The sequence below is a fragment of the Gavialis gangeticus genome, unplaced genomic scaffold, assembly GCF_001723915.1.
Source record: "Gavialis gangeticus isolate Ggan-Ray unplaced genomic scaffold, GavGan_comp1, whole genome shotgun sequence".
Lineage (NCBI taxonomy): Eukaryota > Metazoa > Chordata > Crocodylia > Gavialidae > Gavialis > Gavialis gangeticus.
In genome coordinates this window covers 20,298,680-20,320,158 of record NW_017729006.1, presented here as the reverse complement: position 1 = coordinate 20,320,158, position 21,479 = coordinate 20,298,680, and the positions used below count along the sequence as shown (strand labels likewise).

At 45.7% G+C, this 21,479-nt stretch overlaps 2 protein-coding genes across 4 annotated transcripts in view; both read left to right on the top strand.

Moving 5' to 3' along the window:
* The window catches only part of SLC25A38 (solute carrier family 25 member 38), a 12,759-nt gene extending 11,363 nt beyond the window's left edge, over window positions 1-1,396 (top strand). For both annotated transcript variants that reach the window (XM_019508918.1, XM_019508917.1), the window contains exon 7: window positions 1,000-1,396. In XM_019508918.1, the coding sequence (XP_019364463.1) occupies window positions 1,000-1,122 (123 nt within the window). In that variant the 3' untranslated portion in view covers window positions 1,123-1,396. The remainder of the gene's footprint in view (window positions 1-999) is intronic.
* Window positions 1,397-11,526: 10,130 nt separating this feature from the next.
* On the top strand, window positions 11,527-17,035 carry RPSA (ribosomal protein SA). 2 transcript variants are annotated; one of them, XM_019508915.1, is made up of 7 exons: window positions 11,527-11,624; window positions 11,820-11,991; window positions 13,355-13,473; window positions 14,948-15,193; window positions 15,958-16,086; window positions 16,357-16,525; window positions 16,896-17,035. In XM_019508915.1, exons 2-7 carry the CDS (start codon window positions 11,859-11,861, stop codon window positions 16,985-16,987), a joined length of 888 nt encoding a protein of 295 aa, XP_019364460.1. In that variant the 5' UTR covers window positions 11,527-11,624; window positions 11,820-11,858; the 3' UTR covers window positions 16,988-17,035. The 2 variants fall into 2 exon arrangements, with proteins under 2 accessions (XP_019364460.1, XP_019364459.1); XM_019508914.1 differs by having other exon boundaries at window positions 16,893-17,035.
* Window positions 17,036-21,479: the final 4,444 nt, after the last annotated feature.

The window sequence follows — 21,479 nt, the reverse complement described above, 5'->3', positions numbered from 1 at the left end:
CTCCCCTCCGGGACCTCAGTGCTTCCCCAACTATCCTCTGCTTGGGTTGCTGCCATCTCTGGTTTATCAGGGTAGGCATTTCAGTGGTTGCCACACTGAGGCAGAGGGATTTTTGTGACCCAGTGCTTCAGTAAATAAGCTATAAAACAATTCTCTGTCCTTTGAATGCTAAAGATTAATGAATGTACAGATCTGTTATCCAGGGAACTGGGAGTGTGGCAATGGGGGGGGAAAAAAAAACTTATCGTATTCCTGTCCCTGGAAAGTCCAGTGGAATTGCGTGTCCATTGGATACGACTCTCAGTTCCTGCAGTGCAATTCCTTAGGCACACGAGATCAAAGCAGGTACAGTGAGGTGATGAGGTACCTTGGCAAAATTGTTCCTTTTGTTGTAAGTGGAACAAATGATCAGAATGAGAAATTTCAGCTCTGGTCCATATCAAATCCTGTCTCCAAACTGTGAGTCTAGTTTTGAATCTGGATTTTTTTTGTCCTACAGTATTTGTGCCTGTTAAGAATTTCTCTGTCTACTTCAAGAATATTAATAAAGAGTTTGGAAATACATAGCACAGAATTCTGTACATATTAACAGGCTGTTAAAATGTGGGTAGCTGCCTTATAACGTGACCTGAAATGGTTTGTTTCTCTTGTCCATGCCCCTTCTTTTGTTTTGCAGACTTGTGGCTTTCCCTATAGGCTCTCTTGGCCCTATATTTCTCCTCCTTTTTCCACTACCATTTCAGTAATCTCAGCTTTGTGGTGTACTCCACCCAACTACTGTGGCTCCTTCATCAGCAGGACTTGCTGAATTTGCTCATCCTAGTCATCTTTTTCCTCCTCCTGTCCCTCTGAGTGCTGCATGAGCTTAGAGTTTTGGGGTACTATGGAATGATATAGAACATTTCAGTGCAGTTCCTGGCATGCTTCATCCAGTAAATAGGAATTAAACAGCACAAGATGAGATGATTATTTTTTTTCTTTTTCTGTCTCCACCTTAAGGATTATGGATTGGTTGGCTTCTTCCATGGTGGCGTCCCACGTGCTCTGCGGCGTACTTTGATGGCAGCAATGGCATGGACTATATATGAACAGATGATGGAAAAAATGGGTCTGAAATCTTGAATGACTCATTGTGCAGGAGTTCAGCCTACCCCCTTTTTCTGGCTTACCATGATCAGCTAGCAAGACTGGTGATTTCCCAGCTCCACAGCGGATGAGATTTGCTTAGTCATGGATGGGGGAGTGACGTGTGACTTCTGATACAGGAGTGTAGATTGAAAATCTTTCCCATCTGACACAGGTGCAAGTAGAGGAAAGATGGATTTGATCTTTGTATCCCTGAGTAAATCATTCCAGGAAGACTGTACTATTACACTTCCTTGGGAGATGGACAGTTTTGGTGCTCTAGAAGCTAAATGATTATGACACAGGTTGTTCGAAGAAACTCCTTCACAATGGTCATGTGTGCGTTGAGAAGTCTCTACACAGAAGAGAACTGAAGTTGACGACCTGTACTGCAGAACCCAATGCCTTTCTTGCCAAGGGGTATGCCCAAGACACTGAGACATGCTTTGTCTCATCTAATCCTAAATCTCTCTTGGTGTTCTCTTTCCATGCCTAAAGAGAAGGCATAGTAGAAGATGTTAGGAGGTCACAGTCTTTTCAGAGTTTGCTTAATGTGATTGTTGGCCGTGATTGTTTGGCCGTTTGACTATTTTCTTTCCCTAGTGTTTTGTCTTTGAATCGGAGAAAGAGAGAAGGGGTGTGACTGGAAGGAAGACGGAGAAATGCCATCTTATCAGCTTGCATGCTGGCAGTGAAAGTGGGTCATATAGTCATTGATATGTTTCCTGCTTTTATTTAAAGAGGACTTAATGACAGGCTTTAGACATTAACTCCTTTCAAAAAGAACTTATTTTGCATCTGCAGTAATATTTGCACAGACCTTAAGAAGAAAAGAAGCACTTTAGGATGATACTAGAGAGAGGGAATTTGTTGCTGCAAAAAGCTGCACTAATTCATGTGAAGTGTTCTCTGTCTAGCTAAATTGACTGTAATGATGCCCATTGCCTGTAGCAAATCTGTAGATGTTGAAAGAAAATGCTGTTTCATTTATAATCTTTCTTTAAAGACTTGGGGGGTTTTGGGCCCATGTAGGGGGAACTCCCTTTGTACTCTGAAGAGATCCCAGAAAACTTCAAATCAGCTTGGTAAATCATGGGTGTTTTTCCTGGCAAGCATTTCATTTTAGGGCAGTTAAACTAAAAGCAGCAAATGGAATATCCAAATATGTTGACATAATAGGTCTACCAGCCTTAAACAAATGTCTGTGTATTAGTCATCATTTTTTAAATTAAAATATAGATTCCCATAGCCAATGCACACCATCATGCACTCCAGGAGTACGTAGATTCCAGAGAAATTCTTCATTAGATGATCATAAGTCTAGCACAATTAAAATTTGGGCCCAACAGTGTCCTTGGTTTTTGTTTCAACTTTTAAACCAAGGTGAAGTATAGATGTATAGGGTCCTGAGTATCCCACTGATTTACTGTGGGAGTTCAGCATACTCAGTACTTCAGGACTGGGATTTTGGTGAGCTAATATAAGATTTGAATGTACAAGTAAGAACTGAATAGGGTATAGTCATTAACCAAAATGAGTTAAAGCAAGGATTTCCGTGTGGGGTGAAGCATGTTTGCAAGTGATGGGTGATAAGAACGCAAGCTATTAACTGTGCAGCTTAGTTTAATCCCACCTGTCCTCACCCTTCCCTGATGGAGGAAAGATGCTGGCTGGCCATGAATTAAGAACTATTCTTACCTAGCTCTCTCTCAGGCTTTGCAGTTGCAGAACAGTGCAAAGGCTTGGGCACTTGAGAGCATGTTAAATAATGAGAGTTGAGTAGCATGCTTGTGCAGTTCTGTCAGCAGATAGTCTGAAAAGCCCATCTCAGTTACCCACCCGGTGGTGAAGAAGAACAACCAGTAGGCTATATGCAGACCTAACGTCAGGAGAACATGTTGGGGATGAGGAGTGTGTGTGGTGCATTTACATGACTGCAAAGCTTTCAGTTCCTAGGTCATTAAGGAAATAGCTATGTAGGCTGCAACATTACAGATGTTCTTGCATATTAGAAAATAAAACCTTTTAAAATGATGAACTCATTTACTTATCTTCCTCATTTTAAAATCAGAATTCCATCACAGGGACCTAAAATGTTGGAATATTAAATATTTTAAGCTCAGAAATCAACTATTCTTTAAAAAAAAAAAGAGGAAGAGCTAACTCATATTTTGTTTGACATATAAATGTCTTTAAGTTCACCAGTTTGTATGTAAATTCTGTTACTAGCTTTGCATCTTAAGCAGAGCGGTTAGGTTAGTCTTTTCATTTAAGAATGCTTTCCTCTTTCTGTGGTGGCTGAGGATCAGCTGCCTTATAGAGTGAAGATATTACTAAATATTTTGATTTTTAGGAATGTTGTTGGAATGTGAGCTGCAGCAGTAGTGTGAAAACATATGTGCCTTGGACTTCATTAATACATATCTTGTAAGAGCTTAAGAATTACAGATTCTAAACTGCTCTGCATATCGTCAAAGCCTTGGTGCCCTCATCCCCAATAAAGAACCATGCAAGGGCTTTTCATCTTTTATTTTCTTTCTCAAGCCTGTTACATGTAGGAAAAGACCAAAGTTTTGGCTTGGGAGGGGATCTTCTTCTGTCCTAGAACAAACTAGATATGATTATTCCTGAGCCATCATGTTTACAGAAATAACTGAAGAGGAGCAAGTTATACTTATTCTGTCTCTGAAGAAATTTCTATAGTAAACACCTGCATGAGAACTGTGTGAACATGCTTATTTTATAAATTTCAGCTCCATGATCTGAAGTGGTGAGGTTTTGGCAGGGAAACCTTGGCAAAGTACTGTAGGCTTGAAACCTGTAGGCAGCTTTTGTAGCTGTACACTCTCATTAGCAGCTGCTAGTAAAATTTGCAACCCAGGAAACAAGCCATGGGAAAGCCAAAACACAAAACCCATTGCTTAGATCTTGTGTGAGAATTTCCATGAAACCAAATAATCTAACTACATCTATAGTATTGAAATACTGGGGAGACCTTGCAGCAAAATGGGAAGGTGATCTGTTAACAGAATGTCTCTGGAAACTGTGTTTAGAGTTTGGACCCAAGACCTTCATGCTTTCTCCTTTCTGTTTCCAATCACAATTCCCACAGTGTGAGAGAGTACTTCCATAAATTTTATGACTTTTTTACTATGCCCCCATAACTATGATGGCAGGGCAGAGTGGCTGTCTCAAAATATGATCTTGCTAAGAGAGGTAATGGCTTGGAAAGCTGAGCCTTTGGAGAAACTCCATTTTCAGTCTTCTTTACCAGAAGTTTTTTTCGTGCACTGTTTAACTGAACTGGAGCTGAGGCCTGTCATCTGGATTTCAAATGCAGTGGATGTTAATGTGCCTGTATACAAATATGCTATAAGAAGTTGTATTATGCACTGTCATTTATAGTTGTGATTGCCAACATGGATTGTGTCATTTTGTCTTTGATTTTGCTTAAAGGAAGGAGGTGAATATTTTGATCTGTCATTTTAACATTTTATGTCTTTCTTGACACCAAATTAACAGGTGGGAGATGAACTTCCTAAAAGGTAGTGCCAGTAAAGTCAAGACAGAACTACTGTTGTGTATGGTCTTGGTCACTAACGGAAAACAACCGGCAAAGGCTATTTTATATTCAGAGCAGATACTTCTATAGAATACTTAAAATGTACATTAGGTTGGTACTGCATGGAGGCCTCAGCTTGGTAAACAAAATGCAAAGCAGTTAAAGTAGAGGCCTCCAAAGAGGCCTCTCAAGTTAATACCTTAAGATGCATACCATGTTAGCCCAAACTATCCATAGCAATGCTATAATCCAGTTAGATTTCCAAATTAACTAGCATTAGGCTTGGTTAGACCTTGGCAAAGAGAAGTCCAAAGATCCCTGGGTGCTGCCTGAGCTGGTGGCTGAGTGTCAACTTGAGTTGATATTGAACAAATCTGTTCCATGTTAGAGACCACAGAGCTAGAGCTAATGAGGTTTTTGGATATACAGCACATCTATACTAGAAACTTAACACCCACAGCTGCAGGACCCTCAAGCTGGCAGGTTGCTGAATGGCTACTCCTTAGTTTGTGTTACCTGTTTGGCTGTGGCTACATGTGGATACCCTGTATGGGGGAGGCTAATTGGCTTTGTTACCCAGAAGCTTGCCTGGAGCAGCTTGGTATGCTTGATAACATCACAGCCCTGAATAATAAATTTACCATAGAGGCAGCTGAAGAAAGCCTTGTGCTGGTGGCCAGTTTCCTGTTTTAGCTTAAGCAAGTGGTAATGACTTGCAGAAGCTACACAAGTTTGTAGGGAGCAAGAAATTTGAATGCTTCAGGGGAAAAAACACTTCTCTTTCTTGGGAGAGGGTGGTACATTGGCATTTGAGTGGGACCCACTGAGGGTGAAACCATTTTGTCTCAAAGTCTGACCACACTACAGATCTTTTGTGGGGGCGTTTTTTAAGTAAAATTAGCTGGAGTTATCTGTTAACTTAATCTCAGAACATCCTGGTTGTCAAAGGAGATTTTTTTAAAAGAAGGTTTTATCATCATTTAATTGCTACTGGATTACTGTAATGCCCAGGAGCCTTCTCCATGGACCAGGACATAACTGTGGTAAATGTTGTACTACGTAAAACAAAAAGACAAATACACCCTGAAAGTGTTCATAATATAATAATAGAAATCATAATAATAATAATCATAATATAAATCATATTACAATACTATAAATAAGGAGATGGCCATCTTTCTTCTTCAGTGCCCCTACATTTACGCATTTGCTTTTTGCACTGCTTCAGTACGTGGGAACCTTTAGGCAGCACAAAGGCAACTACAGCCTGGTCTGTCTGGATACCATTTATCCTGAGCAAAAAAATACCATGCTCAGAATAGGAGTTCTGGTTTTTGGGGGAAACCTGCAGCTCAGAGGCTGGGAAAGGCATGCAATAACAAATAAGGGATCTGTGGTAGAGCCAAGACTTTCACAGGTAGCTGCAGAAGTCATTCATGTTCCAGACAGGCTGAACTGCTTACTGGCTTTCTGGCACTGAATCGATGAGTGGCAGCATCACTATCTATTCTGCACAGCCTTCCCTTAACCTTAGGGATATTTCTTCAGTTAGTAAACTGAATCTGGCAAAAGATAAAGTGTGTTATGCAAAAAAAGTTTCTCCCAAACTTTACAGAAAATGTCTTGGTGGTAATGTGAGGGAAAGGAAAGAAAACACTTTGGTTAAAAGTGTTAGCCTGCATATGAAACAGTCAACTGTGGCCTCTTTGTCACCAGTAGCTGTTTTCCAGACTGAAGGTATACTAGTGCCCTTGATAAAATAATGAAGACATTAGAAGCTTTGATCTCCATGTCACACCAGCAGAAAGTGGGTACAAAATATTCCTCATCTGATACACAGGTAGGGATGACTGCCCAAAACACAAGCAGGACAGGAATTGGGTCCTTTGTCTCAGCATAAATGATCCTAGTATCCCAAAAGTTGGTGCAACCTACTGTTAAGTGGGTTACAGTGGATGCATATGCTGATACAACAATTCCTTACTTTGACCCTCTTCAATGGAACTGGCAAGCCCCAGTTCTGGCTGCTTGCTTCCTAAAGGAGGCACTGATTTTGTTTGCTTGAATAGAACCTACACAAGTTTGTGGGGAGCAAGCATTAGAAGAAACACTTCAGGTGGAGAGGATGGTACATTGAAATTAGAGTGAGACCCACTGAGGGTGAAACCCAAATGGGTGAAACCAGTTTGTTTCCAAGTCAGACCACACTACAGATGTTTTGTGGTGGCTTTTTAAGTGGAATCAGCTGGAATTATCTGCTGATTTTTGAAAGCTGTAGAGGAGAAAGTGCTACTATGACTGTGAGCCTGTGAATTTGTAATATACTGATTACAAGAGAGAACGCATAGGGCTAGATGACTCAAGTGTTTAAGGCTCTTAGGTACAGAGCTTTATAGACTCCAGGCTTCTGCTGCTATTTTTTCCTGGGGAACTAAGGTGTGCAGCTTTCTATTTTATCTGAGTTCCCACATGTTCCAGGTAAAGCTCCAGGGACCCTACACAAAGGCTTGCTGTGAGCTAGACTCATCCCCCGGTTGCTGGATGATTTTTGCAACATCATCGATTGGTCAGAAGGACCTGAGGGGTTAGGGATCAAAGACTAGGCTCCTTATCTATCTTTTCCCCGGGTTACCTGCCTCCAGCTGACCACTTGCATTCCTTCACACATTTCCTTCCCTTCCCCACACTCTTCTCCTGTCTCTACCCATTGTCTTCCTAACTTCCATTCATTTGCATTTTCACAAACATGCTTGTTGTATATTTGCTTCTTTTCTACCTTGGAGAACACATAACAGAAGCAGAGTTTCTTATGCCTGACGAAGGGTGTTTGTGCCAAAAGCTTGCAAGGAACTTTTTTCCCAACATTTTGGTTGGTCTAATAAAAGATATCACATCTACCCAAAGAAACTTGCCTGCCTAGGCTCGCTATCTGACACATACATACACACAGCTGCTGCTGCTGCTGCTGCTGCTGCTGCTAGATAAAGCTTAAGTCTTGAGCAGAATAGAAAGTGGTGGGTGTTCTGAAGTGCAAAGCCACCTTAGCACTATTGAAGGATCGTCTTTAATAGGCCACACACATTTAAAGCCACCATGAGAAAAAGAAGGTGTTAGAGAAGGAAAAAGTTTAAGGGTCAGAGCATAAGATGAACCCTCCATATTCACTGTGAAGCATAAACCCTAAAAGGCTCATAACAAATAGGACCCTAAATCATGTTTGACACTATGAGAATCACAACATAGATTCTTGTCTGAAAAAATGATGGGCAAGGAAAAGGAGATAAGAAACTTCCCAAATGCCATCACAAATGTCTCTCCTGTCCTCTGCCAATGTGAAGCTAGGTTCCAAAAATACTTTAACAACATCAGAAACTTCATCATTGTTAACCACAAAAATTATCAAAGGATTTGTAAATTACAACAGAATAACCTCTGATTAAACACACAAAGATACACCCCTGCCAACACATACTACTGCCATTGGTAGTAGCTGCTGCATAGAGCTGTATGGCTATTTGACTATTTTGTTTCCCTAGTGGGTGAGATAAAATAACTAACCTGTTAGCTGAGTCCTGTAGAGCAGGGGTTCCCAAACTTTGGTATGCATACCCCTGGGGGTACACAAGACAGCTCTGGGGGTACAACTGTACTCAGCTCTCAGGGAGAAATTGTGTAATGGCAGATTAATTTTCATTATCATAATATATGCAACTGGCATTTAAGGGGTTAAAGTGTAAAAGGTATGCTGGTAGGGGTACATGGGCAGCTAGTAAATCTGGAAGGTGGTGGGCAATAAGGAAAAGTTTGGAAACCTCTGCTGTAAACTGCAATGTGAGAACAGCCTATGTACTTGACACACACATACCTAGCATCTCGCACAATAAAGCAGCTGCTGTAGCTCAGCTAGCAAAGGGAAGATCTGTTATAAATGAGGAGTTCTAAGGAGAGCTCTGTTTTCTCTTTGATCTGTAAATTCTTTGAAGGCCTGTTCTCTTCTGGGTTCACTCAGTGCCTATCTCACCCTGGGGCCTTGGTTAGGGAGCTAAAGTGCCAGTGCAATACAAATAAATATGAATTAATTGAAGGCTTGCCTCTAACTTTGCACTCCATCCTCACTCCCAAATTTTTCTCTCACTTTCTTTCCACCTTCAGCAAGTTCATGCTATGTTGTGACTGCACAAGCTAAGTAGAAATTGGCCCAGTTAATAGGTGAGTAGGAGACTTACTATAGCATACTTTCCCTCCTGCTTCCGCACTTGGAAACAACTATGTTGGTTGGTTACAGAACAATGATAATGATAGTGTTAATGAAACACAGTAATGATAATGCTAAGGAAACCAATGGCTGATTAATATTTATTGGGGCCCTGGGAAAACAGAAAATTGGAGGCCCCCTACCAGGTGAGGGCAGGTTTCCTCTGCGCCCACCAGGGGGTTGTGGCTGGTCCCGCCCAGATTCCTCAGCAGGGCTGGGGCAAGCCAGGGGATGCAAGCACCACTGAGGTGAAGGCAGCCCCAGCCCCAGCCCGACTTAGCCCCTCCACCCAGTAGGTGTCATGCAGCTGGGGCTGTGGTCCCCCAGTGCCGCAAGACAGGACAGGATGGGCTGGGGCTGGTGTCAGAGCTGGACGGGGTGGGGGGGATATGGGCTCTGCACCACCTCCACTTGCCCGCTTGGCCCTCTACCAAGCTCAGTGGGGTTGGCTGTCCTGTTCCATCCCGTCCTAGCAGGGCTGGTGCCAGGAGACCCCTGTAGATGGTAGAGAGCGGGCGTGAGGCATGAAGCTTCCTGGCAGCAGATGGCCCTTGGAAGCCACCATTGCCCACACACAGCTCTGTGCCCACCCCAGCCCTGGCCCTGGCCCAGGCCCAGCCAGAGGTGAGGAGGCGTGCACTGCCTGTCCCAAATGCCCGCGGCCAGGATGTCTGCCTGGGCTGTGCTGCCCCATTGCCCCAGGGGGCCCCCAACTGGCAGGCATCCCTGGGCCCAGGCTCCATGGCCTGTGGGTTAATCTGCCCCTGAAGGAAACACAGAAATACCCTACCTTTAATATGGTGAGTGAGGGTGTTTGATTATGCCTTCTACTTTGTAGCTCTTCTGTTTGTTTCTTCTCCCTGGCAGTAACATTTGACACCAGTACTGAATCTCCCTAAGTAGCAGGAAGTCACCACCTTTCATTTATACAGGTCATTTACTTGACAGTTCGAGGGGAAATACTCCCTGCAACTACCAAGGGGAGCAAAAACAAATATAATTACAATGATATTATATCAAAGAAATATTCCTCCAAAGAAAGGGGGCGGGGGTTGCCTAGATGTTCAAAGACACCCATGAATCTCCAAAGAGGACTTGGACTCGATAGCAACTAGCGCAAAAAATCTCTGCTTGAGGAGTAAGGAATGTAATTCTGGCAAGTCTGTGGCCTGACTGAAATAGTATATAGAATGCAATTTGAGAACTGTAGTTCTAAAGAAAATGTAAAATGTTTCAGGTAGTACATACAATTCAGTGGTAGTCACTTCTTTAATTCAGCACTGAACTGAGGCCCCAGCCACTGGCACCATGTTTTTGATAAACTATACAAGTGAAATGGTGACAGCTTGGATTTATACACCTGTGGAACCCCAAGGCTTTCTTCTGGGATTAAATGCAACATCTGCTTATGCTCCATAAGTTCACCATCCTGTTTCAAATCATTCTGAAGTAGGTAGGCTGTGTGTGAAAGGTTTTTTTCCAGGATCTGACCTTGTGATTATTACAGCACTTGGGACAAGATGGTCAGGTCTTGCTTGCCACCTACTGGCAGAAGAACAGCAATGCAGCTTGGAAGGAGAACATGGAAATTAACTGGGTTTGACACATGGTTTGACAAATTTAACACATGGTTTGATGCGGGTCAAAACCCAGGGCCATCAGGACTGCATCAAATGTGGTATCTTTTTACAGCAGTCATGCTCAACTCCCAGGGGCACAGGCCAGATCTGCCCTGTGTAGCCATGTCATCTGGCCTGTGGGGTTCCCCCTGGGTTCAGAAATCTGGTGCTATGGGAGCAGTGGCAATTGCTGCTCTCCTGCTGCCAAATTTCTAGACCCATGAGGAGCCCTGTGGGCTGGATAACGTGGCCCCGTGTGCTACATGGGGCTGGTGTGCAGTGGGATCTGGCAAGTGACTGAGGCTAGCATGTGATAGCAAGGTACTATCCCTGTGCCAGGAGAGCGGTCTTCCTCAGCTGTGACTAGGAAGACCACCTCAGTGGTCAGTGTTTCCCTTGCCAGGCCAGCATAGGACTACGCTCGATCTGAGCCCACAAGAAGCCTCATGATGACTGCTTACTTCAAAACTGAGAAATACTTCAACTTCCAATGGCCCAGCTTTCACTCACCGGCACGTTACAGCGAACAATGTAAAGTAAATTACAAGAAGACTTATTTGCACAGCTTTTCAGTGCACGGTCGCTTGTCAACACATACGATCATTTTGAGCTTCCAGTGTGGTAATTTCATACTGAAGACCTGGCGGCGCTCGTGCTGCTCAGCAGCCTGCCAGAGCCGCGGCGGGCCCTTGCCCGCTTCGGCGGGAGGGACTCGTGCCTTCTCCCAACGCTTTGATGCTTCCGAGGCCACCGGGCCCACCTCCCCTCAGGGTCTGGGGTGGGTGCACTCCGTGCTCTGCAGCGGGCGGCCACGCCTGCCTGCAGAGGACCGGGTGAGCTTCCCCCTGCACCCCCTCGCCGCGCGCGGGCCGGGCGGCGGGAAGCGTCAGCATCCGCGATGCGCATGCGCTAACCCCCTTCCCCGCCCTCCTGACTTCCGAAAGCTCACCCACCCCGCCTGCTTGTGATTGGCCAGCGGGGAGCGCATATAAAGACGTCACTTCCTACTGCGGCCCTCTTTCGTTCCGAGCCTAGTGAGGCCTCCACACGGCGTTGTTACCGCGTGAGTTTAAGAAAATAAATCAATATAAATGGTGACGGCGTGAGTTGCCGCGCGGCCGCAAGAGGCGATGGGCCGCCGTGGAGGGCACCGTTCACTCGTGGGAGGCGGGGGGTCCCCACGGGCCGCCGCCACGTGGCCTGGGGGGGGCGGTGCCGGGGTGCCCGGGCTCACCCGCCGCTGTCGCTGCTGCCGTAGGTTGTTCCCTGTCGTCGCTTCCAAGGGGAACCTCCCACAATGTCCGGGGGCCTGGACGTGCTGCAGATGAAGGAGGAGGATGTGCTTAAGTTCCTGGCGGCCGGCACGCACCTGGGTGGCACCAACCTCGACTTCCAGATGGAGCAGTACATCTACAAGCGCAAGAGCGATGGCAAGTGCGCAGCTCCCTGTTAAAGGGGAAATGGGGGGGAGGCGGTCTCTGAGCAGTCTCTGGAGGAAGTGGGGTCTGGGCAGCCTCTGGGGGGTCCTCAGGGCTAAGAGGGAGCCTCACAGGCACTGAAAGAGATGGCCAACATCACGGCTTCTATTTGTGCCTTGTCAACAAAATTTAACTAAATAGACAGGACCCCAGTCCTTTCCCTGCAGCCCCCAAGGCAGCTGGGTCCCTGCTGCAGCCTGCCCTGTGCACCCTGGTTGCCTAGGGACTGCTGCCCTGTATCAACCCTGTCACCCCCAGTGGTTCTTTAGTATTGCCAGCGCATGACTAATTTAAAAAACATAACTTTTTCTTTTACACATGCAACCCCATCTTCCCCCCCCCCCCATACATATAACTGTTTCACATTCCCAAAGCTTAGGCTTTTAAGAAGCACATCAAAATGACGAGAGTTGGCAGCACTTGTTCTTTGTAGGTCAGATGGGCACTGCACTTTAACAAGGACATGGGCAAGCTTCCATTGAGAGAGTCCAAAGAGGAGCCATCTGTATGATCAGGGTCTCACACAGCAAGTCATACGAGGAAAGGCTGAAGTATCTGGGACTCTTCAGCCTGAAGAAAAGAAGGCTGAGGGGGGACCTGGTAGCAGCCTACCACTACACTTGGAGAATATCAAGGGCTCAGTGAGCAACTGTTCACCAGGGCACCGGAGGGGAAAACCAGGCGTAATGGCCACAAACTCCTGGAAGATTAATTCAGGCTCAACATTAGGAAAAACTTCTTCACAGTTGGCATCCAGACTGTGGAATAAGCTCCCTCCAGAGGTGGTGCAATTGCCTACCCTGGAAGTCTTCAAGAGGAGACAAGACAGTCACCTTGTTGGTATCACCTGACCCCCAGTTATCTTCCTTGCTTGGTGCAGGGGGCTGGACCCAATGATCTTCTGAGGTCCCTTGTTGTGGTGCTTTAAGAAGGCAGAATCTTTTCCTTTTTTTTTTGCCTCACATGAGTGGGCACCAGCTTGTTGAAATGCTCAGTTTTTTGGTTCCCCCAAAGGTGCCAGCACCATTCAAATGCAGAGGACTGGAGTTGGCTACTTTTAGTGTTTGGTCATTATTGGCCATTGGGCTTGAAGTTCAGGCTGTGAGTGCAGCAGTGAGGACAGCTGCTGCTCTGCTGAATGCCTGGCTGTGGGTGGGAAGTACTGCAGGAAAACTGCATGCCAGGATGCTTATTAGCGCTGGTTCCTCATTCTCCTCTTACTGGGGTGTAATAGTCGCAAACTGTTACATTTGCACAGGGTCTGGCTCCATTTAAAACAGTCTTGGTTATTTACCAATTCTTATGTCAATGATAGGTATCTACATCATCAATCTGAAGAGGACCTGGGAAAAGCTCTTGCTGGCAGCTCGTGCCATTGTTGCCATTGAAAACCCAGCTGATGTGAGCGTCATCTCTTCCAGGAATACTGGACAGGTATGGAGCCTACTTGGAGCACCCGGGGTCTCTGCAGTGTTAGGTACGCTGATCCCAAGTTATTTCCAGAGATCACCCCAAATCTGACGCTGCCCCAGGATGAATTTTTTTTCTCATTGGTGATGTAGGACTCAAAGAATTCTTTATAAATGCCTATTTTGAGTAAGGTCCAGGGAAAGTGGGGGGAGAGATGCCTTTGTTCTAGAGGTTGAAGTTGAATGGTACCTGATCTGCCATCCTTTTTGTTCCTTAAGGCCAACATCATCTTGGTTATGAGATCACTATGGCATGAAATAGGCAGAAATAAAGGCATCTAGGATTAATAGACAAATCTTTGTCTATTTAGCATAACTTACTGGAATGGGGATGAAAAGAGCAATACAACTGTGCAAGTGAAGATACTGCACTGTATTGAGTTACCCTGCCCAATGCAAGCAAGCTCTTTGCTCTGCTGCCACCTCATGGTATATCTTAACAGTAACATCTACAGTAGCACTCAGCTAGATTGCATCACTGTAATTTGTATGCATGTTAAAAAAAGATGCAAGCGATGTTAGTATAAACCATGCAGTTCCAGACTTTTGAGTAAGTATATGATGTAATAATGCCTTTGCTGGTGCATGTAGTGGGTTCTTTTTTAAATTTGTTTTTGCATGTGTGGTTTTGTTTCTTGGAATCTGGGTTGGGGAATTTGCTCTTGCTTTGTACATCTCTTTGAAGTCCCTAACATAGTGGCTGCTGCTTCCCCCAAGACAGCCCTCTTGGGAGTCTTCTGGACATTAACTAAAGTTATGGATGGATGACATGTCCTCTCACTCCCTGAATTGCTTTCAACTTTTCATGAAAGTACATGAAACAAGATTACAAAGTACACTTACTGTCACTTGTTTCATGAATGAGTTAAGGCAATTGATACATGAGGGATTTTACCATCCAAATTAATGCCAGTTTGTAGTCGCTATTAAATCTTGTGTGCGTGTCCCCCCCATATATACTGTTTAGTGATTGAAGAGGTGCCAGGAAGTGACTTGAAGCTAAAGTGATATGACATCTTTTATGGATTAAAAGTGTAAGGGGTAGAGAGTAAAGCTATGTATTGATGAATTATGCTTTTAATACGCACACTGTTAAAGCTTGGAGCTGAGGTCAGTTTCTGACCAATGAACTCCCAAGTGTCGGAAGTGTGCTACAGTGAAAGTAATGGCAGGATTTTCGCTAACACCAGGAGAGGTTTCCTCTGTGACTGGAGTTTGATAGTGATCACTGCCACAAACCAAACTGCTTATGCCATGATTGCCTGAGATAAACAAGGTATTAATTTGAAGCATGTTTAACTTCTAAGAGTAAGTATACTGTGTTCCTTTTAAAATGTCCCTAAGAAATGTACAGCAGAACTAGGGTAAAAACCTTCATATCTGGGTTAAACAAACAAACAAAAATCCCTTATTTAATCCTCACACTGTCTCCTCCATAGCGGGCTGTACTGAAGTTTGCTGCTGCTACTGGAGCTACACCTATTGCTGGCCGTTTCACCCCTGGGACCTTCACAAACCAGATCCAGGCCGCTTTCCGTGAGCCACGCCTTTTGGTGGTTACTGATCCCCGGGCTGATCATCAGCCACTGACTGAGGCATCTTATGTCAACATCCCCACGATTGCTTTGTGCAACACAGACTCCCCACTGCGCTATGTGGATATTGCTATCCCATGCAACAACAAGGTGAGCACTTGGCTTCTGTATTCAGCACCTGTTCTGTAAAGCAGTCTATAGTATGGAAAACTTGTGCTAGAAGGAATTGTATATCACCAGTTTATCTAATTCTGTGTTTATGAGGTTCATTTTGCACACTGTTAGAGCTCAGAGCTGAAGCCAGTTTCTGGCTAATGAACTCTTGAGTGTAGGATGTGTGCTATAGCAACTGGACAGGTCTTCTCGCTAATACCACAAGGACCTTTTTTTTGGTCCAGTGAGTGGAGTTTGATGGTGATTCTTGTCACAGCACAAAACAAGACACTTGAAGGGTTGAAAGTTGAATCATACCACTAATGAAGAATTAGTTTTGGAAAAGCATCTGTGTTTACCTGTCCGGATGCATTGCAAAGGTGAGAGCTTAGTGGCTGAAAAGGAGAAAATGCAAACAGATCATCCCTATTTTTTATAACTGGTTTCCAGAAATTATGCTACAAAAGATGAAAGAATTAATTACATGTTTACCTTGTTATCTAATTAATCTTTTTACCTTTAAATATCAAGGTTTATGGGAAGGTTGTATGTATAGCATGACCTGTGCAACCAGATACTTCATACTGTCTTGCACTTTGGGGAAGTACACTTGGAGAAGGGTTTCAGAGAAGATACCAGCCAGCTTGAAAAGCCCATATTGTTTGTGGTAGTAAAAGATGCTAGGATTGGGTAGCATATCTTTGGCTCGCATGTGCTACTTGGAATGGAAGGATAGATGTTACTTGGCTTTTATGTTGCAGGGAGCTCATTCTGTGGGTCTGATGTGGTGGATGCTGGCCCGTGAGGTCCTGCGTATGCGTGGCACTATCTCCCGTGAACACCCATGGGAAGTCATGCCTGATCTCTACTTCTACAGGGATCCTGAGGAGGTAGGAACTCATGAATTAGAGTGGTGTTATGGAAACAGGAGTAGTTGTTTTGGGTCGCTTCAGATGAGTTGACATTTGTATGTATCCACCATTGTATATGGTAGACTAGAAGGTTAAATCAGACGCTTTTTCTATGCAGTATCTTATTTGTACAGCTTCACTTCAGCTTTTAGGTTTAAGTTACCTTTAGTGTGAGGTCCCTTATTGCAGACTGTGATTATAGAAAAAGCGGTTCCTTCTCCCAGAGATTCACACTTTTCTCTCTCCTAGATTGAAAAAGAGGAACAGGCTGCAGCAGAGAAAGCAGTTACTAAGGAGGAGTTCCAGACTGAATGGACAGCCCCAGCACCTGAATTCACTGCTCCTCCTCAGCCTGAGGTTGCAGATTGGTCTGAGGGGGTGCAGGTCCCATCTGTGCCAATCCAGCAGTTCCCAACTGGTGAGTTCCGGGAATTATTTAAAACCTGGGTGAAAGTTCAGCTGTTGGAAAAACAATCATTTGAAGGGCAGTGTGCTTTATATTAGTCTTAACTTGAGTAATGGGGCAACTTGAATGTTTGCAGAAAATTCCGTATTTTATGGCTAAAAGTCAGGAATGATTTCCTTTATTTGGGTACGTGGAACAAGTAGTCTTGTATAGCTAATTGTGAGGAAGCACCTAAACTTTGTTTTAGTAATCAGCTTCAAGTTAGAGCCACAGGAGCCCCTGTGTTGGTTTTAAGGCTATTCTTGCCCCTCTAAATATGTATATAAGAGTACAGGGGTACAATTATTGAACTTCCTCATTGGTATCTCCTTCATTTCAGAAGATTGGAGTGCCCAGCCTGCCACTGAAGACTGGTCTGCAGCTCCTACTGCTCAAGCCACTGAGTGGGTAGGGACTACAACTGAGTGGTCCTAATCAGATGACAAATGCAGTAAAAGAAATTAAATGGCTATTTCCTAGACACTGTTTTTAGTCGTCCTTTCTGGTAGAGCATGAAATGGGGCATGTGTCAAAACTGGGTAAGAGTATACCTAATAAGCAAGCAACAGCCTGACACTCTGTAAAGTTTCTTCTGTTCTTAAAAGTAACTAGTTTTTAAAAAGCACTGTCCTTAAAAAGAAATGCTGGCACACCAGCTACCTTGGATCTACCTTCTGTTTTAAGCAGCTGCTTCCTTTCATTTATCCTCTGTTGCCTTACTCCGAGGAAAGCAATTTTCTATGAAAGCTGTGTTGGTAGGCTGAATGATGGACTCCTTGCGGTATTGGCTTGCCAGCAGATCCCCTTTGTGAGTTGTTCAGAAAAAGAAGTGTATAAGAAGTTTAAATCCCATGAAGATGCTGTGGTGTTACAGCAGAGGACCACTGCTTTACATAGTACAACCCCAACCATCAAGACCAAGCATAGCCTGTGGTCCATATATCATAAGTAGCAGGAGGTAGTCTCATTGTATGGGCTGTAACAGATGGAGTATTGGGAAGATAGCACAGTGGCAGATACAGCAGGGGACAGAAAGTAAAGCAGCAGAAAGGGGAGGGGAAGGGAGAGCGTGGTGGTCCTCCAAGAGAATGACAAGCCAATTTGTGGTGCACCAGCTTAAAAGGGTGGCCTTTTACAAGTTGGCTACTATAACAGAAAGCAGCAAACCCAAATTCAGCTGCAGGTGTGAATTCTCTAGAACTATGAGCATGAAAATGAGCTCGGAGAAACCCCAACTGGAATTACTGACACTAGCTGTGAGATCCCCCTGCACAGGAGCAAAAGGAAGTGAACCTAGTACAGCCTTGCCCCACAACAGTGGGATACAAGTACATAGTGCTCTCTATGCTCAAAAGTTCTAATAACCTGTGCTTTAAACTTAGATTTAGAGTCCTACTAGCCCCAACCATCAACACAGCCCCAAATCTTTCTGATAGCTTATATACTAGCAAAGAAAATAGCTTGAGCACTTCAAACCCAGACCCCAGGAGGATGTCCCTAGAAATTTGAAGCTGAAACTCGGCTTGCTTGCAGGAAAACAAACTGAGGAGGAGGGGGAAGTGTGTGTGTGTGTGGGGGGGAACGGACTGATATTGTTTGTGTAGCTGGCCAGTGACTGATCCTTACCCAAGGTGCCTTCCAGTCCCAGTGCTCTTGGGGGGGGGATGGAAAAACGGCATAAAAAGCAGCATTGTTTAACTGAGCTGCTTTCTGCCTTGGGGTTAGTTACTGAGCCAGCCTTCCAGCAGCTCAGTATTGTCAGACAATAAAGGCTACTATTCATTTCCTACTTGCTAGCCTAGCGAGTGGGATTCAATACCTCTTACTTTCTATACCCTTTTATTATATTCATTGATTCCTTTCAATATATTCCTCCCGAAAATCATCTTTGTTTTTGTTAGTCTACTTTGGTTCTTTTCAAATCTGCTCTCACAATGTGCATTTCATTAAGCTGTGCTTCCCTGCCCAGTGAATTATATTGCCTAGTATAGAACTTATATAGGAACCCATACAGACATGTATATATTTTGTTATTTATTACATAAATACATACATTACATAAACACACATGCATGCAATTATCTTATCTACATATATTACATAAATCAGATAACATTATAGAAGAAGACACTGATTTTTCCAGCACACCAAGGCAAAGACAAGGTCCTATGAAGCATACCATGAAGTGTTGGAAAGGCAGCTGGCAAGCCTTCAGGGAGGGGCAGAAGGGGGGGGTAGAGGGAGAGCTATAAGTCCTGCCCACCTCCAACTGAGACACAGTCTCTTTGCTACAACAAGCAGGCATGAGGATTCTGCTACTACGGGCAGCAAGGAGAGGGGAGCAGTGCCACTGCCTGTGCCTTAGTCTGCATTCCCTCCAAGAGCACCAGTCATAACGTGCCCCCCCTGCTACGACCAGCGCAACAAGCAGCAGCACCAGCATGACAGTCTCCTCTACCCCAATTCTACTTCGTTTGCTGAGCCTTCCAGTGCCAAGAGGAAAAGCTGGAGCTGGAGTTGGATCAGTGCTATAGCAAGGGAAATTCTGGGGAAGGAGGGGGAATCATCTACATTTGTGCTCCATACCCCTCAAGTTTCCCCTAGAGCCAGGTCTTCCCCAGAAGGCACTTTGGAGGAGGTTGAGGTAGAGGTTGTAGAGGGAAGTGGCTCAGCTGAGTCTGCTCCTCCTGTTGCTGTGCCTCTGCCTGCTGAGGAGGGAGAAAAGGCAGCATCTGCATGTGCACTCACACCCCAGAAGTGAGTGGGTAGTGTGGTCTGGAATCATTTTGAGCTGGCAGGTGATCCCACATATGCTATCTGCCTGCACTGCCAGGGCAAGGGAACAAAACACATGACCACCATGGGGATGCTGATGCATTCCCCTTGCACTTGCTCCTCCTCAGCCTGGCACCAGTGGGAGCGCGCCCAAAGGGAAGGCACCCTCACTCCAAAGTCCCCCATCCCCCCAAAGCAGAGGCAGGCCACACTGAAACAGAGGGGGAAAGGAGGAGGGTACATTACCAAGGTGAGTGAGATCACCGAGAGCATTGGAGAGATTCTTGTTGTGGACGACCAGCCCCTCTTAGTTGGGCAGCCAGGGTTCAGGTGGCTCATGGCCCCATCATACCAAGTGCCTGCATGCACCACCTTCAGCAGGATGGTGATGCCCTCCCTATGGAATGCAGAAAGTACTTGAGGGAGGAGCTGTGCAAAGCAGGTCTGCAGGTGGCCTTACACTTCAACTTGGACATCTGGAGCAGCTGGAGTGGAGATCATGCATACCTCTCCCTTACAGGGCACTGGTGCAATCAGTCAGTGTGTCGGTGGGCTCTCCTTCAAGCTGAAGTGATGGATGAGTCCCACGTGGCAACAGAGATCGTGGGAGCCATGAACCACTTCGTGCAGGGGTGGCTTGTTGGGCAAGGCAAGGTCACCCACGGGTTCATGGTCATTGATAACGGGGCCAATATGGTCAAGGCATTCCATGATGCTAACTTTGTTGGCATCCGCTGTGTGGCACACAAGTTCCACGTCATTGTCAGGGACACCTTGGAGGGTGACAGCACCAGCACCACCAGCAAGCTCATTTTGAAATGCAGGAAAGTGGCAGGCTGCTTCCACTGGAGCATCAAGGGGGGCAGGATGCTGCGGGACAGGCAGAGCTGAACATCCCACAGCACAAAATCATGCAGGATGTGGAGACTCAGTGGAACTCCACATACTTGGTGCTTGAGAGGCTGGTAGAGCAACAGAAGGCCATCCAAGAGATGGTCTTGGTTGGGGAGATTGAGATCAGAGGCCCCCTGAACAGAGCTGAGTGGGATACCATCTCTCAGTTCTTGGTGGTCCTCAGGCCCTCCCTCAAGGCCTCAGTGCTGGTGATGGCCTCCTTAGCCAGGTGATCCCCATAGTGAGGGAACTTCAGAACAAAATGGAGAAGTTCCAGGGGATCAATGTTCCTGGCTGGGGCAAGCCACTGTCATCAGATGTCCAGGCACTGGTGAGGCAGCTGTAGGAGGGCATCAGGAAAAGGTTGATCCCTTGCAGTCCAGTACAGTCCACGTGCTGGCTGCCATATGTGACCCGAGGGTAAGGGCAGCATAAACAGCAGCCAAAAAATCCTGAATCAGTGGATGGAGGTGCTGGTGAAGAGAGGGAGACAGAACAGCGGAGGCAGAGGGATGTGGAAGAGGGGGATCCACTGTCCCATGCCAGCATGCCATCCAACAGCCAGTCTCCACCACAAGCACTGCTAGTATGGGCCAAGGGCATGTCTTCCATGGTGGGGTCCAGGGGCACCAGACCCTACCATCAGGCAGGTAGCACTCAGGCCTTGGTGGCTGCCTATGTCACTGAGGATGTGGAGCTGCTGCTGTGCAACGCCTTAGCCTACTGGGCAAGCCGCAGCCAGATGTGGCCAGATCTGGCCACGGTTGCCCAGGAACACCTGTCCTGCCCACCACTCAGTGTTCCAAGGAAGAGGGTGTTCAGCATTACTGGTGATGTAGTTTCATAGTTGGTAGGGTTGGAAGGGACCTAAGCATATCATCTAGTTCGACCCCCTGCCATGGGCAGGAAAGGATGCTGGGGTCAAATGACCCCAGCTAGGTGGCTGTCTATCCTCCTTTTGAAGACCCCCAGGGTAGGGGTGAGCACCACTTCCCTTGGAAGTTGGTTCCAGATCCTAGCCACCCTGACAGTGAAGTAGTGCCTCCTGATATCTAGCCTGAATCTACTCTCAGTCAACTTATGGCTGTTGTTCCTTGTTACACCTGGTAGTGCACAGGAGAACAGGGACTCCCATTGCCTGCTGGTCCCCCTTGGCAAGTTTATAGGTGGCCATCTCAGCCTTCTTCTGTGGAGGCTGAACAGGTTCAGGTCCCATAGCCTCTCCTCGTAGGGCCCGCCCTGTTGCCCCCTGATCATG

What these genes read in the sequence shown, in the direction of transcription:
- RPSA (XM_019508914.1), top strand. Translation starts at nt 11,859, where the DNA reads ATGTCCGGGGGCCTGGACGTGCTGCAGATGAAGGAGGAGGATGTGCTT. An exon ending in CTACAAGCGCAAGAGCGATG is followed by an intron (nt 11,992 to 13,354) that starts GCAAGTGCGCAG and finishes TGTCAATGATAG; the next exon opens with GTATCTACATCATCAATCTG. An exon ending in TCTACAGGGATCCTGAGGAG is followed by an intron (nt 16,087 to 16,356) that starts GTAGGAACTCAT and finishes TCTCTCTCCTAG; the next exon opens with ATTGAAAAAGAGGAACAGGC.